We start from the raw sequence: 17,457 nt of genomic DNA, 5'->3' as shown, positions 1-17,457 counted from the left end.
CATTTGGATTTTTTCTTTCTTTTTTTGTGCTTTGAAAGGTCAACACTGTGCCAGGCTACTTCAAGTGTAATATCTAAGGCAGGACAGCAAATGTGTTTCTGTCAAAAAGCTCTGTTTATGTAAAACTAAGCTTTATTTTCTAATTTCACAACAGTACAGTAACAAATAGTGTTTATAGTTTGGCCTTTATTTTCAGCATCTTAGGGCAAAGCATTGAAAATGTTGGTTAAAAAGATAATATATGTGTGTTTTTCTGTTTCATGTTGGCCTGATGATCTCAACTAAGGGAGCAAGCATGTTTGTTCACAGTGTATTATGTACAAATGTTCTTAAATGTTAACTTTAGCTGGGCTATATCATCATCACTGGAAAGTTAATCTCCTCAAAAGAAAACTAACAAAAACCCTTGTCCAGAGGTTTCATTGTCTCCTCGTCCGTCTCTCTGCAGCTTCGGCATGGTGTTGACGAAGGGTCCGGGGAGTCTGATATTTATGGGAAATGTATCTGTGGAAGAAGGTATGGTTCTCTATGATTACATACAGCACAGGCCTCACGTGTTGTGTCTGGTACCGTTTTCTTTTAAGAAATACAACTAAGAGGAATGAATCAGTCGGTTAACGATCTGAACCCCAGTATGTGGAATTTGGCTCTAAATGATTAAAACCCAAACCAAAAACAACACACATGTTTGTATCCATGCTTACAAAATACAACTTGGAGGCTGTCAGCCACATTTCATCTGCAACACTACAGCTTACTACAGCTTACTGTAGTGAAATAAAACCAAAAAATGTGTTCATTGTCATTTGAACCAGTGTTTGTACTTTCCTTCGCAGGGCTGCATGATCTCACCTCTCCAGACCTCAGTATCGCTTCTGAATGGTACGTCTGACACATTTGAAATGTGAATTTAAGAGAGCAAATTTAAGTCAGTCAGTTTTTTTGTGCTAAAGACAGAATAATGAGCTAAACTGATCAGAAAATGACAAATATGGTATTACTGGTAAACCCTTTGAACCTGACAAATGCAGCTTATGCCTAAATTTACATCCCTCCTTCTTGGTGGAATTACTGTAGCATTCATTGCCATTAAGAGTAATGCATATTAAAATAAATTGGATGACCAAGACCTAATTGCTTCTCTGTGCGACAGAGAAAAATAACTTATAACTCGTAAAAAATGCAATCAGTTTTAAATCAGTCAAATACTGTGTCATAGTTGTAAAAACAAGATACAGGATGTATGATTGCCCTCCATATGGACCAAGATTACTTTAAAACACCCTGGCACTTGTAGGGTTAGTGTTGGTGGTCTCCAGTCAAACTAGGTCGCAACAGCCTTGAGGAAGTGGAGTTCCTCACTTATTTGGGGAGTAACAAGCAAGGTGGTACAGATGCAGATGTCAAAGCAAGAATAGGCAAGGGGCTTAAATACATCAGAGAGCTGTACAGCGAAGCAAGATTAGCAAGGTATGTTGAGCTTAAAGCCAGAGTCTTCAGTGTCATGAAGGTGGCTCTCTTTTTACCTGCTAGATCTCCATGGTAACAGATGCTGTGGAGCTAACCTGGTCTGGAGCAGGTTATGTTCAGAAAGAGCGTCTCCCTTTAACCAGATCGTTTCCTGACTATTCTCTATGAGCCATGCAGATTCCTAGCTGAGGGAGTGTGTTTTATCTGCAAACACGATGAGTTGTGTGTTACTAATATCACTGAATGAAGCTGTGTAGTTACAGTATGGCAAAATGTAAATATTGCATTGCCATGGGAATCTGACATGTATTTAGTAGCATCACTGAAAGAGTCTCTTCAACGACGCTGGTATTTAGTTGGCGATGCAGAAATCACATAAATATGTTTTTATTATTTGGTTCTGATTTGCTGTCAAGTCTGTTTACACTCTTGCTACTGCAGCTGATAGAACACAGATGAGAAAATGGATTATTCTGCTGGTATTTATTACAGAGAATATTTAATCAATAACAATAATTTTGCTTTGATTTGGCCAAAAATTAAAGTGATATCCTGCATTATGGGACAGTGTCAGACCTAAATGCACTTCATTACAAAACAGGTTTAAATATATCTTAAGTTTTAAATTTAACTTTAACGTTCAGCTGCCAGTTGGAAATAAGTAGCGGCATCGATCAGTAAAATAGATATTTTTTTATTTTATATATTTATTTCTACCAGCATTTCTGTGTTGCACCATTTACAGTAGCAGCACTTTTTACCATCATACATTTTTTATATTCCTCATTGTTCTCCATTGAAACAACGTGTTGACTGAAGCAGCTGCACATGATCGGTTCATTTTGTGCAGAAGAAGTCACGTGACGCGTTAAATGTCCCTTTTTATGTGAACAGAGTTTGAAGCCGCGTTGATAAACAATAACCACCTTCATAATACTCATTATCCCTGATTGCGGCTTTCCTTCTCGTCAAGTCGGCTTACACAAAGACAGTCCAGCTATGTCAAACTTGCTTCGTAGTGTACCCCTCTGGAGCTCCAGAATACCACAACAACAAACTAAATTAAGGGTTTTCTCAAATATAAAATCAGTATTCCCTTAGAGTTCCGAGACTTGGAGAATGACAAAAAAATATGATTAATAAAGTACAGACCTTCATCAACAGCTGTTTAAAGATATTTAAGATACTCTGGTCAGATAGGATCAGCAGTAACGCGGGACAAACATTATCCAGGTGAAGCATCTCAGTGACTTCAAGTGTTGTCTTCGCCTGGACAACTAGAAGGTTCATCGTTTGCTTTGAAAGTTTCAAACAGTTCTTGCCCACATTGCCAGACTTTATGCAACATAAAGGCAGGTTGCTGTGAAGCTGTTTATTCTGGTTCATTAACTGTGTTTTCCTTCAGGACTTATTGCGAGACGGACATCGACCCTGCTCACCGAAAATACACCCAGCTTCAGGCTGCTATCCGTTACCTGCTGGGGAAGGAACCTGACCTTGAATGTAGGTTAATAATAATAAATATCTTTTATCTATACTGATGTCCCTTTTAATCTGATTTGTTCATCAGTATTTCAGAGATTTACTTGGAGATTTTAGCATGGGACAGTACTTTTATTTGACTGACTCTGTCCGTTGCCCAGGTGACGAGGTGTTGCTGCAGCAGACGCTGTTCGACGCCGTGGTAACGGCTCCACTGGAGGCGTACTGGAATGCCCTCATGCTCAATGACAGGTGAGGCAGGAGGCATAAGACTTGTTAGCATTTTATTTCTTACATGTGAAGCATTAAAAGGCCAGTTCAGCCTTAATGATATTTAGTGTCTGGCAGTGTTGGGTACCATTCAGAATTGTCCCAAAACTTGACTAACTAAAACCAAAGTTGTCTGAAAGACTATGTTGTAAAAATGCTGCAAATCAACTTTAACCAGATATTCTGGCAAAATCAAAAACTATCAAAAGCATCTGTAGGTAGAGGAGTTTTTGGACTTTTCTTTAAACCCGTCTGTTTGTGTATGTGTGTGTGTGTGTGTGTGTGTGTGTGTGTGTGTGTGTGTGTGTGTCCAGGGTGGAACCAGGGGTTGAGACAGCCTTCCTTGGTACTCGTGCAGGTCTGATGAGGATCGTGAGATATGCAGGAGTGGAGACCAGAGTAGCAAAGTAAGACTCAAACTATTGATCATTTGCAGTTTGTGCGTCCAGGTTTTCTTGTGATGTGCTTTTCTACTTCACATCCAGGCAGTCAACAACGAGCATTCAGATTGCACCCACGTTTTCTGATGGCTCCACCCCTGTTTATGTTTCCACTAGAAACATTTCAGTGTTTTTTATTGATTTACAGATACTTTATTTATGCCCTAGGGGAAATTCAGGTATCTCAGAGCTCACAGGTAGAGAAAACAAATAACAGAAAAAAAACAACAGCAACCTAGCATTAAAAGTTAAATTCTCTTTGGTATTCTTTGTTTGTTCTCCTGGTTGCTATCTTGCCATCCAACGAGTTCTCCACCCCTTCTCATTCCCACCCTTATCCCAACTGAGTTTTTCTCCTTCCCACTGTAGCCCAGTGCTTACTCAACGGGACTCCAAAAGAACCTTTGAATTCAATTTTATAATGTCCTGACCTTACTATGTGAAGTGCTTTGAGATATCATATGATATGAATTGGTGCTCTATAAATAAAATTTAACTGAACTGAAATTGTTAAATGCATTTTTCTAATATAGTTCACAGTTGTTTTGCATGTTTAAAGCATACTGAATAGTCATTTGCTGGTCGCTAAGAAGCTTTGTAGCTGTGATCTCACAGCACAGATGCTGCCATCAATCTGTTTACTTTTTTTTTTAGGTTATGCAAATAATTATTAAAATAATGAAATGATTTTATCTGCAGAATATTACCTTGGCAATGACAGCTAGATAATATTAACAGTAGTATTTGTGAGCCATATTTCATACTAGTTGTGACATCTAACAGCAGAAACAGAAAAATGTGTAAATTAAACTTGTTATAGTTTGAATTTCATTGAATTAAGGACACAGTGAAAGTGATTACAGATTCTATCATCCTCCCCTTTCTCTCCCAGTAGTACCAAATGAAATAAAGCATTAAAAAAAATAGGTAGATAGATAGATAGATAGATAGATAGATAGATAGATAGATAGATAGATAGATAGATAGATAGATAGATAGATAGATGCATGCATTTCTACACATTTGCAAGTAAATCTCAGGCTTTGGAGCCAGTCCATAAAAAAATAGATCCATCCCGAAAGATAGCAGAGAGGGGAAAAAAAGCAGCCCAAGCCTTGATGCAGCCACTTGCTGTGGCATTGTGGGTTACATGTATTGGGATTCGCCCAGAGCATCCCATAACCAGCAATTGTAACCTGGTGTTTAAAGTACCTGAGATCAAAAATAGCTGGTAAAGAGTTTATAAAAAGGTTGTGTTTCACCGTTTTTTGTGTTTGATGAGAACTTGACACGAGAGTAGATAATTAAAGATACGTAAGTAATTAGTATAAGCAGCTGCTCACTGAACACTTCAGTCACAGCTGTGACAGATCAGTCGTGTGGTGCTTTAACAGCACATCACCGCAGGCTGCCAGTGGTCTCAAAGTAAAATGTCATCTAAGGTAGGATTTCTACTTCACAGGAAGTTCCTGACTGCAACTGATAAAGACAACCTGTTCACCATTGATCACTTCCCTCTGTGGTACCGCCTGGCTGTGGAGAACACTCCTGGAAGCTTCTATTACTATCCTGTCAATGACAAAGGTTTGGGTCTTCAACACTCAACATTTATTTCTAGTTTTTCTATTTTATTTTTTTTAATGTGAGAAGGGAGAAAGTGTTTTATCATTATCATTAAATATCTCCCCAACCAAGTAATCTTCCACTGATTGTGAAGTTTTCTGTCAACAGGAGTGAAGTATATCATTGCAGCTACATCCGTGACGGTGTCATCTGAAGGAAAGACAGCCATGGCAGGAGGTGAGTTTAACTGCTGCAGCTCTAATTCAAATTAATGGTGCAAAGGCGGTAATGTTCATCTGCAGGCTGACTCAGATGTGTCGTGGCAGATGTTGTCATTATGAAGTTGCTTACTGATTTAGGTGTTTATTGTTCCTCACAGCGTTAATGTTGCAGGCAGACTTTTATCTAGTTATTCTAATATAACTCTGAACCACCCTCCCGCTGTATGTCCCACCACTCACCCAGCATTACCATTACTGCAGCTGCATGTCCTCAAGTGAGGAGCAGCTCACACAGTAGATGATTCACTCACCTGTCCACTAAAGTCCTGTTGACTGTCTGGGTTCAGCTTGAGGAGAGAAGCTGAATGTTGGGAAAACACTACAGTTTTCTAACATTATTTCTTTAGTCAATATCTAGAAATAATCCTAAAACTGACTCATTTGTTCTGACAACAGGAACCAGGTCCAACTTGACCTTAATGTTACACACACATCCCCCGTGTTACGTTAGCAGTAACGTTGGCTTACAGTTTTATTCATGTTAGCTGCTGCCTACATCCTGGTAGTTGGTCTCAGATGTTTTGTTGCCACTTCACAATCCTCACTGGGGTCGCAGGGGGGCTGGAGTCTATCCCAGCTGATTGACGGACACCCTGGACAGGTCACCAGTCTATCACAGGGCTACACTTAGAGACAGACAACCAAGCACACTCACATTCACACCTACAGACAATTTAGAATCACCAATTAACCACCGCTCTACCTTGCAGCCCCCCATATTAAAATAATACTTAAAAAAATAAAAGTTAGCCCCTCTTTGATCATGTAAAATAGGTCATCAAATAATATTTTTTGTCATAATTTTCGTTGGCAAAACAAAACATCTTCAAGAAACTGAAGCAAGTCGAGTTGCTACGATTAAACTATGAGAATCGCCATGACCTGGATGACTGAGAATATTCACAGACATCCTAGCAGGAATCATGTTTGATGATGTAAGAGACTGATGAATGTGGTTTCCCTTTCCCTTCCCTTTAAATTGTGTTTGGGATCAAAGGCTGAATCTTTTGTCATGTGAACTGTGTTGTTTTGTTTTGTGGCTGTCAAACTGTGATGTGTTTGAGAAGACAAAAAAAAAAAAATCCATTTTAGATAAATATAGAGTTTATTATCTTCGGCGCCATTAACAGTCCTTGAGTTGAGTTTGGGACAGTGTTTCATGTGCTTATCACAGAAGGTAAATTAAGACAAACATTTTGAAGTTACAGCACATTGAGGCTGTCATCCTTAAACATTTTCAGTCAGTACCTTGTAGTTCCCAATGTTGGGAATATTAGTTGTCCTAACTTTTTTATGTTGATTTTGAGAGTTTGTTTGTGCTGGATTTAGAAGCTGTTGCAGCTCAAAGCCTGTCCTCTAGGGGGCAGTACAGCTCGACTATTGTGTGACTGCAGTTAACCTCAATGATGAAGCTTAAAGCAGATAGCAGCAGGACTCTGAGATGATTTAACGTGCGTTATTCTGAGAGGATTCTACCTAACAGAGGTACAAAGAATTGTTTCACAAAATGGGCAACAAAAAAATAGACACTGGTAATTCAACTAACACCAAGAGAAATGCCACAGATTTACAGACGTTTGTAGTTTTGGAACTTGTGCTTGTTGGGCTGAGATACAGAGACATACAGCTTGAACAAAAAGGTAGTTTCATATTTCTAAAGAAAAAAACAAAACACAGATGAAGGAAGGTCAAGGTGCTGAAGTGCCAAACAGCAGCTTCGGAGTACGTTAGAGGCTGGCTGAGAGATGCAACGCAGGGAATAACAATTCACTGAGGATCCATACATTAAAAGAAGTGCTGCAGCATCCCAGCTTCACTGAATCTAATCCACTCAATTAACTATACAATCAGTCTCCGCCCAGAGAGTTTCAGCACAATGACAGAGCTGCAGGGATTCTCTCTGCAGACGTTGTCTCATCTATGATGAGAGCGGATGAGCAGAAGCAACCAGAACATCCTGGGAGGATCCTACGTTATATAAATGTCAGTGTGTCAGAAGCTGCTGATTCGATAACCATGCACAAAGCTGCAGGCCTCTTTAGGCGGCGTCTCCTGCGGTGAGGTCGGCGATGACATTTGCCCGTCCTCCAGGTCGGTGTCGGCTCCGGACTCGGCCATTAGAGGCTGCCCACGACTCTTCATTTCTCTCTGGTACCGTGCCACCAGTGAGGCGTAGACACAGCCGTAGGTTGCGGCAACCACCATCATGACACACACTGTGCCACAAACCACTCCTGCAACTATTTGTGTGCCGTGTGCCCGGCGGACACTGACAGGCCTGTAGCGCTGGCGAACACATTCGTCGGTGCTGCTGACCCGACCGGGCGGGCAGGGAGGTCGGGTGGCGTAACCTGACGCGCCCTCCTTGGTTGGACTCTGCAGGCAGTAGTTGAACATCTCTGCTGGCACGCTGCGGATGTCCCTGCCCTTTAAATCCCCTGGGAGACTGCACTGCATTGCATCTACCTGCCCATCTATAAAAGAGACGGAGAGGGGAAACAAAGAAGAGAAGGGGGAAGCACATGGAGGGAAAAGATGAAGTGGAAGAGAGCAGGAAGAAAGAAATAAGAGAGAGAGACGGGAGAATTGAAAGAGATGGAGGTCATTATATTCTTAGATATCTTTGCTCAGCATACATCCATCCTGCAGAGCAGAGCTTTAATTGCTTGGATTACACAGATTTTGAGGTACAGACTCTGGATTTGCTCCGGTACAGTCTTAAAGCACTGTAAGCCGACTGCTAAACTATCAACTGCAGAGTATTTGTAGATTTGGAGAGGCTTGCTAATAGCCCTGCTCACCCCTGTAAATCAACCACTCCATCCAGTGCTTGAAGTCTCTCAGCTTGCAGTCGCACTCCCAGGGGTTTCCCATCAGCAGGAGCTGCTGTAGCCCCACCAGGGGTTCAAATGTGACTCTCTCCAGGGCCACCAACCGGTTGCTGGCCAGGGACAGCCAGGTGAGTCTCTGAAGCCCATCCAGCAGTCCCTTAGGCAGCCACAGGAGGCCGTTTGAGGACAGGTCAAGTCCACGCAGCTGCCACAGCCCATTAAAAACCTCCTTGCTTAAGCCAATACTCTCCTGACTTTCACTCAAACGTTGGCCAATTACTGTGCTGCGGTTGAACTCAGAGGTTGGCAGACGTATGCCAAGATAATTAGTAGAGAGATTTAACCAGCGCAGGCTGCTCAGGCCTAAGAAAGCTCCAGGCTGCAGGGTGGAAAAGTGGTTCTGGGAAAGATCCAGGATCTCAAGGCTGCTGAGGTTGGACAGGTCAGTCTTGCCCAGGAGGGAGAGGTTGTTCTGGGGTAGGCGGAGGGCCAGAGAGTCCTGGCCCAGCAGCCCTAGGATTGGTGTCAGAGAGAGGAGGCCAACAGCAGAGCAGTCAGTTGTGTTGCTGTAGCAGGTGCAGACACCAGGACAACCACTGACTGAGCCCATAAGTCCCTGTAGAACCAACATCAAACTGGACAGAGCCGTGCAGACTGAAAGACATGAGAAACAAACAGAACAACTGCATCTGTTTAACTAAAAACTAAATACTATACAGAGATGTCTTATTCACACGTGACCTCATGTATCTCAGTTCTCTAGGTCTATTAAGCTCAAAACGCTTTATTGTTCTCCTCATTTAAGACTTTGAATTCAAGTCTGCTCTCTTCTGTGTGTCTAAATTTGCCTTTCTGTTGATCTAGGCAGATTTTTGTCTTATGTAACTGGACCACTAAGTGATCACCGTCACTATCTCAGCATCTCAGGTTTAAAAATTAGCAAGGTTTAGAACAAAAACAAGCCAATCAAATGTTTTCTGAGGAGTCCATTTTGATTTTTCTGTGTAAAATTTCCAACAAATCTTTCTGCAATCTCAATGAACTTCAAGAGAAAAGTAGTACCAACAACATAGGATATTAAATAAAATACAGGAAAGGAAGTAGAGACTCACTCAGACTGTCCAGATGACTTTGTCCATGCTGGTCTAGGTCCTTCATGTCTGCAACATGAACTCTACTGCAGCTTTAGACTATCATTCGGCTGTTGTTGCTTTCTGTCGGGTCACTCCAGCATCCAGCTTTGGAGATCGCCCTGAAACAGAGAAAAAGGAAGAGGAAAGTTATTAGTAAAAGTGAGTTATAGCTGCTGGTTCTAGAGGTCTTTTTCCTAAATGTTTATTGATATTGGGATTTTTGTTTTAGCAGGCACTGGATGTTTTGTCAGTTGATTGCATTTTGTATTTTTTTCGTCCAAACATTACAGTAATCATCATGAAAAAGACTTTAGCCTGAGAGATACTAGATATTTGAGGATGTAAAAACAGATCTATTGCTGTATTTTTAACATAAAGCACATTAGACACATATTTTAAGTGTTCTAGTTATTTGGCCATTTTAACTGAAGCAATCAAACATTTTATTCAGAGTTATTCCTTTTGACAATTGAAAAGCTCCTCCCACTTAAATATTGCAGAGTGATCGTCATAATCCTTTGTGATCTTTGTTCAGATTTATTTTTGCTCTCTTCCAGCTCCGCATGCCGTTAGTTTCATTGATCCTGTTGGTGCTGTAGCAAATGAAAGATTTACACATTCACTCTGCATGCTTCCCATTTTGAGCTTAGGTATTCACTCTGATCATTTTCTCTTCACAAGCCGGTTTCTCAAACCTTCAAGCCACCATAAAGAGTACAACTCGATATATAAGATTAAGTGAAGTATGTCAGTGAAAGACCATCAACAGCATTACAGGCTGGACTTGTGCTGTAACTCACAGCTTTTAAACTTGACCTCAATCCTTTTCATTCTTTGCCTTTCATGCTCAGAAAAAGAAAAAAAAAACATATTAGACTTGATGATTTGGAATAATCCTCTGTGCTTTCATCCCGCACCACCAGCATCAAAAATAAGTCAAAGCCAACTTTTGTCTTCTTAATGCCCACTCACAGTTCCTGTACGCTTCAGATGCACTACATTACCAACATTGTTTCACACTTTTTTCGAAGCATTTGTGCATTTTTAATTTACTCATTTTTGTTCTTTTGAGATCTCAGATATGCAGATTTGCTGAGGGTAGTGTGCAGGAGAGATAAAGCTGCAGAGAAAAGGAAATGTGCCGTCACTTCATCAGCTGTCTTTAAAGAGCAAGAGAAATGCTGCCTCAAGGTCTTTCTTTTGTTGCAGGTCTTTCTTTTGTTAAGATGGTACAAAGATGCTAGTCACTCCTCTGCGGACTGCGTGAGGCAGCAAAGTTCCTTCAGGCCACTACTGACATTACAAAACAGTGGAAATTACACCACAGGTTGAAGAGGGAGATGAGGAGAGAGGAAAGTGTGGCGGTCAAAGAATATGTGACATCACTTTGCTTCATCAAGACGTCAGAAAGTGCAAAGTCAGAGAGTTAGTCTTGATATAATATTGACAAGCAAATCATTTATATATGAGGAGCAAATAATGTGCAATAAGTTCTGGGTGTCTGCAGGTCAAGCAGAGGCAGAATGGAGGTGATATACTACCACAAAAGCAGTTGTCGAGTTTGTCAAATTCAAGCTTGAACATACATGGATATCGCATTTCAGACATTCACGTGACTGTTTCTCGGATTGGTTTTGCAGGAAACTTGTTTTAAATCTCCTGACATGCAGATTTGTTCAGTTGTTGACTTTCTCATTGCTTTAGTGATTTGTATGTCACAGAACAGACACAAGATTTCCTAACGTGAAGTTGTCATTGCACTGGTTGAATTCTAGCCTTTGGAGCTTTTTAATACGTATACGAGAGAACTTCAAAAAAAATCTCTGCCTCCCCCCAAAAAACAATCAGAGGAGAAAGATTGTTCTTGAATTGTTTTTCAACATAGCATCCTTTAACTTTTATGCACCAATGTTCAAGCTTTGCTGTTCCTTTCATGGAAGAAGGTTTCATCTTGAGCATCTAAATACTCCTCAACAGCATGGATGACTAAATCATCAATCTGAAAATGGCAACCCTGCAAATGGGATTTTAGTTTTGGTAACAAAAGTCAGATGGTGGAGGTGTCTGAACTTGGCCAGACTTTCACGATGCAGTTGTCAGATTAGAAAAAATCCGTACTGTTTGAGTCAGTTTGAAATTGTCATGTTGGGCATGACACACCCCCTTTACAGACCTTAGCATTAGAAGATGTTTTGTGCTTTCAGGTCCAGTATGGGTGCAGGATTATGCTAATATCCTCTGAAGGAAAAAGTGAAAATTCTACATCAGATAAGACGCTGAGTGACAGCTGTCAGTCACATTAGATCTACTACAGCAGCCTATAAGAGGATAAGTTAGTTCATCATCAGATCTCAGAATATCCTATAGAGAAGTGACCTGTGACCTCTCCCGCTGCCCGACGGTTATAACAACAGATGGAGACTCGATCGCATTACATGCAAACCAGAGGGAGGATTTATAAAAAAATTAAAAAGCCATGGTCTTGCCCAGCATAAATCCTGCAGATGGAGCTGAGAAATAAAACACAAAGACCAAATCAGGGCCTTCATCTAGACACTTCCTTGGGGATTAATGCACAACGTTGTGATTCATCAATATTTTCAATACACTCCAATAGATGTACAGCTGAGGATCAAAAGCAAATGTGAGGGTGGTATGTCATCTCCTGTTTGTCAAGAGCTGAAGTTGCTCCTGACTCTGTTTCATTCTTTTTTTTACCATTTCTCTTCATGTTCGTTCATCTCTTGGATCGTGCCTTACTCTGCCCTACTTGGCATCTCTTTCTTGGGACTTGGGCCTTAAAGACATTACTGAGAGTGGGCTGCTTAGTGAAGATCGAGGCCATGAGGTCCACCGAAACTCAGACTTCACCCAGCTGATTTAGCTCTAAAATAATACCCACCAGATAGCTCAAATCTGACCAAATACTTGCAAAACTGACATTGCACAGGATCTGCCTCATAAATGGATGAGGGATGCTTGTTGCATATCATACCCCAAGTATTCTGCCATTGTTTCTTAATAAATAAAAGTAAAATCTACAATGATCTAAATCAGGGGTGCCCAATCCTGGTCCTCGAGGGCCCCTATCCAGCATGTTTTAGATGTTTCCCTCTTCCAACACACCTGATTCACATGATCAGGATCGTTATCAGGCTTCTGCAGAGCTTGATGATGAGCTGATCATTTTAATCAGGTGTGTTGGAAGAGGGAAACATCTAACACATGCTGGATAGGGGCTCTCGAGGACCAGGATTGGACACCCCTGATCTAAATTATTAGAAGTTTTATACCTTGTCATCATGTCATGTCTAGCTAAATAAGGTGTCAGCGTGTGTTTAACTCTGCTTTTACGCAGAGTCGTAGGTGAGCTGGTGTGCTCGTGCTGCTGTGAGTAGGAATTGCTGAGTGGAAAGAGAGGTACGGACTTCACTGATGTGCACATTCTAAAGCAGGGTTGTCGAAATCCGGTCCTCGAGGGCCGTAATCCTGCATGTTTTAGATGTTTCCCTCTTCCAACACACCTGATTCAAATGATCAGGATCGTTATCAGGCTTCTGCAGAGCTTGAAACATCGAAAACATGCAGGATTGCGGCCCTCGAGGACCGCAGTTCGACACCCCTGTTCTAAAGGAAGCAACAGTGTAGAGTTACATCAAAGCCTATTTAACACAGGCAGGAAATATTTTTATTGGAAAAAACAAACAACAACTTGTGAAGATGTAACTTTGATATACATGTTTTATGAATTTATTTAAATTTAATATAAAGGTTGGAGTGGGACTTAAAATCAGGGAGTGATAAATTAATCAAAACTTAAAGTAAATGTGTCGACAATAAAATGTCATCCTGCTCTATGTGTCACCTGTGATGGAAAGTGCACAGTGCATGTTCACTTCATGGAGTCTGGTGGAGAATTATTATTGTGATTTATTTATTTTTTGTTAGGAGTTTAGTACCAGCCTGCCAGTTTTTGATACGCATTGCCAGAGACATATTTGTTGGTAACCATAAACTATTGAAGGTAAATATCCAGCCTTACTAATAGTGCATCACGAAAACAACTTTAAAATCATGGCACTCTTGTGGTTTGGGCTTATTGCTTTGTGCTTGTTTTTACTGTCATCATGGATTTTCTGTCATTTCACGTTCAAATGTTGGTTTCCTACTCCGCTGTTCACCTAATTGCACATTGCAGCAAGGATCCTCCTGCAATAATGCTAACGCAATTATAGAAAGCGATAAGGAGAAGTCAGAAGTTTCTTCATTATTTGACTTTAATGGAAGTTTTGGGAGCGAACAGATGTTAAAACAGCTCATCAAATGCACCATCAGCCAGATTAGACGCTGCCCACAGAGGAGCGACAGGTCAGAGATTAAAACTGTGGCTTCAATCCGTGAGCAGGACAGACGTCTGTTCAGGAGTCCAGATGGTGCCAGGACAACGGGTCCTATGCACTTATTTGTGTACAACCTCACTCTGCTGTTATACAAATTAAATGAGTTGTTATTTAATTGAGCCAGAATAGCCAATGACAGGTCTGATCAGTGGATGCAAGACAACAGCGACACGCCAGACTCCAAAACAGTCACCATTTGAATGAGACTTTTTTCCTCCACTGCATATGATCATTAGTAGTTCTTCTTGTTCTTATGTCCTACTTAGCCCATAAACTTTACATTGAAATGCACATAAACATGGACTAAAAAATCTAATGCAAGACACCTGGTTTGCAGGTTCTTGGTGTTTTACAGATGTCTCTTCTGTAATGGTGGTTTAGGGGGAAAATGCTTGGACCACAAGGGATTTGGCTTATTTTTTTAACTAGTAGAGTGCACTGAAACTAATAGCAATCAGTGGTCTGGTCCTCATATATCAGATTCCGTTCAAATAAGTTTGGTGTTGTGCTTCTTGATGACTTTTTCCTTGGGTGGAAAAACAAAACATACCAATCAGTGTTTTGTGAAAGCAATAATAAACCTGCCATCCTCCTGTGACAAAGGCAGTCGTACAGAATTTCCCAACCTAACTTGGCAACAGACAAGTTGCCAAAATTTGTGCCAGTAAAGTTTTTAACAGTTTTTACAACAAGGCCATAATGTTCTCGTGACAAAACTGCCTTCTTTGAATCTTTGGGTATTCTAAAGAGGTTTCAGTCATTACTGACCATGAGTCCCTGTGTCAGCTGACATTAATATTGATGGGATGGACACATGGGCCTCTGATGATTGACTATGGCATGATCGAGATGTCAGACTGGATGATGAAGTGTAAATTAAACTGCAACTCAGTGTGTTTATGAGGTGAAGCCTCGCTCTGTCTACAGAAACCTGTCAGGCTACGCTGAATGTCAAGAAAATTTGATGGGGCATGAAACTATACATTGTTAACCTTCATCACAATTTTGCATAAATGTGTCGCCTACAGACTAATATTTACATGCTAATTCATTTTGTGAAACTAGTCATTTTATTAGCTGTTTTTTTTGTAGCTTCTTTTATGACGTTTTGTAAACTTACAGGTAAAAGGCGACAGGGTTCTGAGTGCTTTATTGTTCATTCATTCACAAGCCATGACACCATAGAGAAATGCCTTGTCAACTGCAGTTCCTCTTATGGCCACTACTCGAATGTTTACAAAACATATAGTCACCTTTTTACAAGGATTATTTACTATAATTTGTTGCTAATCTTTCCAGTCTTGGTGGTGCTGGATGTTTTTCATGGTTCGCTCTGCCCACCCAGCTCCAACATTTCTTCATCTAGCTAGTTTTCAATAAATACCAAGGATGCCTATGATCACTGCAGTAAATCCAATGTTGTGACTTCATAATATTTCCATGAAAAAATATCAGTTTTTATTGACTGTGTAGCAGCCTTTTTGTCCTCTCTTTTTTGCCTTTCTGTGGTCTGGTTGAAATTATTGCAGAAAGCAGCAGAACAGCTTTCTATGTCTGTGTGAAAAGTGGAGGTCTATTATCTCGATTTAAAACTTCACTGTTAGGATTTTGTCATTGAAGTCCTGCCATGTGATGTTCCCTGCTTTATCTGCAGTGCATCGCCCCGGTTTTCTGGGCTCTAACGTGGCATCCCACTAGCTGCTTAATGGCCTCTGACAGGCAGCCTCTCCCCCCCCATGGCTGCACTTTTCTCCAAACAGCCTGAGAATGAGGCAGCCGAGCGTTTGGTCCAAAAGGCCGAGAGCACAAACACGATGCAGCATCCACACTGAAGCAGAAACGCGTAGGGAAACAACAGAGAGCAAGTAAACAACGAGTGCACACACACACACACACATTTGACTGTATGCCAAAATCACACACACACACACACACACAAGCCATTTCCCACATGCTTTTAGACACTCTATTAAAAGCACAGACAATAACTTGTGGACTGGAAGATTCTCGCCATATTTGTTTGCTGAAGTTGTGAATCCAAAACTCTGGGAATTAGTGTGCACAATAACTGCCTCCATCCTTCCCTATTCAGCCCACTAAGCATTACTAATCTCCAACACTGATTTTCAGTGATGAGGTCTGACTCGTCTTTATCGTTCCACTTCATTTCAAAGGTGTCGGATGGGGCTGCGGTGAGGGAAGTTCTTCCACACCAAACTGGAAAAAAACATTTCTTTATTGTGCTTTCTTTGTACACAGGGTCAGGTTAAAGCAGGAGCGGGACAAACAAACTGTTGAAAGTTGGATATTCTCATTATTGCTGTTGAGCAACAATAAGCTAAGATTACAACTGTCAGTCTGGCAAAACTTTACATTTCAGGATGTCTTTATTTTCTTACTTTTTATATAGAAAACTAGTCACTGATTAATCATGTATATAATCAAAATGAATAATGAAAATCATCATTAGCAGCTTGAGTGTGTTGCAGCCTCTTTAAACTAAAGAACCTCATCCAGAATGAGGAAGAACAGGCAAAGACTAACCAGAGTTACACTAAGTAGACAGGGATATCCACTTAGAGGGCAGGTGCACTAACAAAGACACTCTCTCTCTCTCTGACTTTCAAAGGCACGTTACTGTACATACTGTATCTATGCACACACACACAGACACACAAAGACGAGCCGCTCACCATCTGCTCTGCCGTTTCAGCCTCCAAACACAGAAAGAAGAGAAAAACTGTTCTTCTCCCTCATCTGCAGTGTTCAGAAAAGAAGCGGCTTTAAAAAAGCAAAGATTTCAATCAGGCACACTTGTCTTCAAGGGCACTAACTGGTCTTGACTCAAAGCAGCAGAAGCTCGATTCTTTGTTGAGACCAGAATCTGGAACGTTTTCAAATCGGAAAGCGGAAGCTGAAACTGGAGTTTTATTCCAGATCAAACGGCGCCCATCGTCGTCCTCCTCTTCATCGGCATCTCTCGTGCTCGCAGCTCGGTGTGCTCGTCATAGCGTTCAGTCCAACACACAGCAGAACACTGAGGACGGGCAAGTCTCTGTGTGGAAGAGAGAGAGAGAGAGAGAGAATGAGAGAGCTAGAGAGAGCCACATGCTGCTGCTGAGCTCCTGCTAATGGTGTGTGTGTGTGTGTGTGTGTGTGTGTGTGTGTGTCCTGTCTGTGTTGCACTGAGTGTGTAATGTGCATTAAATCTGTTTGACAGAAATAGTAGCAGCAGAGTGTGTTGCAGCTGCAGGCTGAGCCCTGAATGAAGAGGTAGAGAGGCAGGAGTGTACTACTTCATTGCAATCCTGTTCATAACAAAGCATGTGCTGGTAGATTACACGGAATAACAACTGTATAAGATGCTAAAAAAAATAGAATTAGTTAAAGAATAAGAATAAGTACCCCACATTGTAAGCTGGAATTTGGATTAGGGCTAATATGTAATGATGGAAATATGATGAAATTAATGTTACCCCTTCAACATCCAGTTATCTTGTACAGGAAATACTTCAAAGTCAGTTGACCCTCCTAACACTTTGATGGCATAGACCAGGGGTGTCCAGTCCTGGTCCTCGAGAGCCCCT

General features: G+C 41.1%; 2 protein-coding genes across 2 annotated transcripts in view; one reads left to right on the top strand and one right to left on the bottom strand.

Moving 5' to 3' along the window:
- LOC103357258 (voltage-dependent calcium channel subunit alpha-2/delta-4-like) overlaps positions 1-17,457 on the top strand; it is a 76,072-nt gene that overhangs the window by 30,309 nt on the left and 28,306 nt on the right. Inside the window, 7 exon segments of the mRNA XM_008281737.1 lie at positions 449-516; positions 837-882; positions 2,876-2,973; positions 3,114-3,204; positions 3,537-3,629; positions 5,125-5,246; positions 5,394-5,462. Coding sequence (XP_008279959.1) covers positions 449-516; positions 837-882; positions 2,876-2,973; positions 3,114-3,204; positions 3,537-3,629; positions 5,125-5,246; positions 5,394-5,462 — 587 coding nt within the window.
- Positions 7,499-9,495, bottom strand: LOC103357242 (leucine-rich repeat and transmembrane domain-containing protein 2-like). The gene is made up of 3 exons (XM_008281701.1): positions 9,450-9,495; positions 8,308-8,991; positions 7,499-7,980 (listed from the first exon to the last, which is right to left on the bottom strand). The coding sequence occupies exons 1-3, from the start codon at positions 9,493-9,495 to the stop codon at positions 7,499-7,501; spliced, it is 1,212 nt and encodes a 403-aa protein (XP_008279923.1).

This window comes from Stegastes partitus, unplaced genomic scaffold (assembly GCF_000690725.1).
Source record: "Stegastes partitus isolate 25-593 unplaced genomic scaffold, Stegastes_partitus-1.0.2 Scaffold242, whole genome shotgun sequence".
Classification (NCBI taxonomy): domain Eukaryota; kingdom Metazoa; phylum Chordata; class Actinopteri; family Pomacentridae; genus Stegastes; species Stegastes partitus.
The sequence above is the reverse complement of the archived record's forward strand: the minus strand, read 5'-3'. Positions and strand labels throughout refer to the sequence as shown.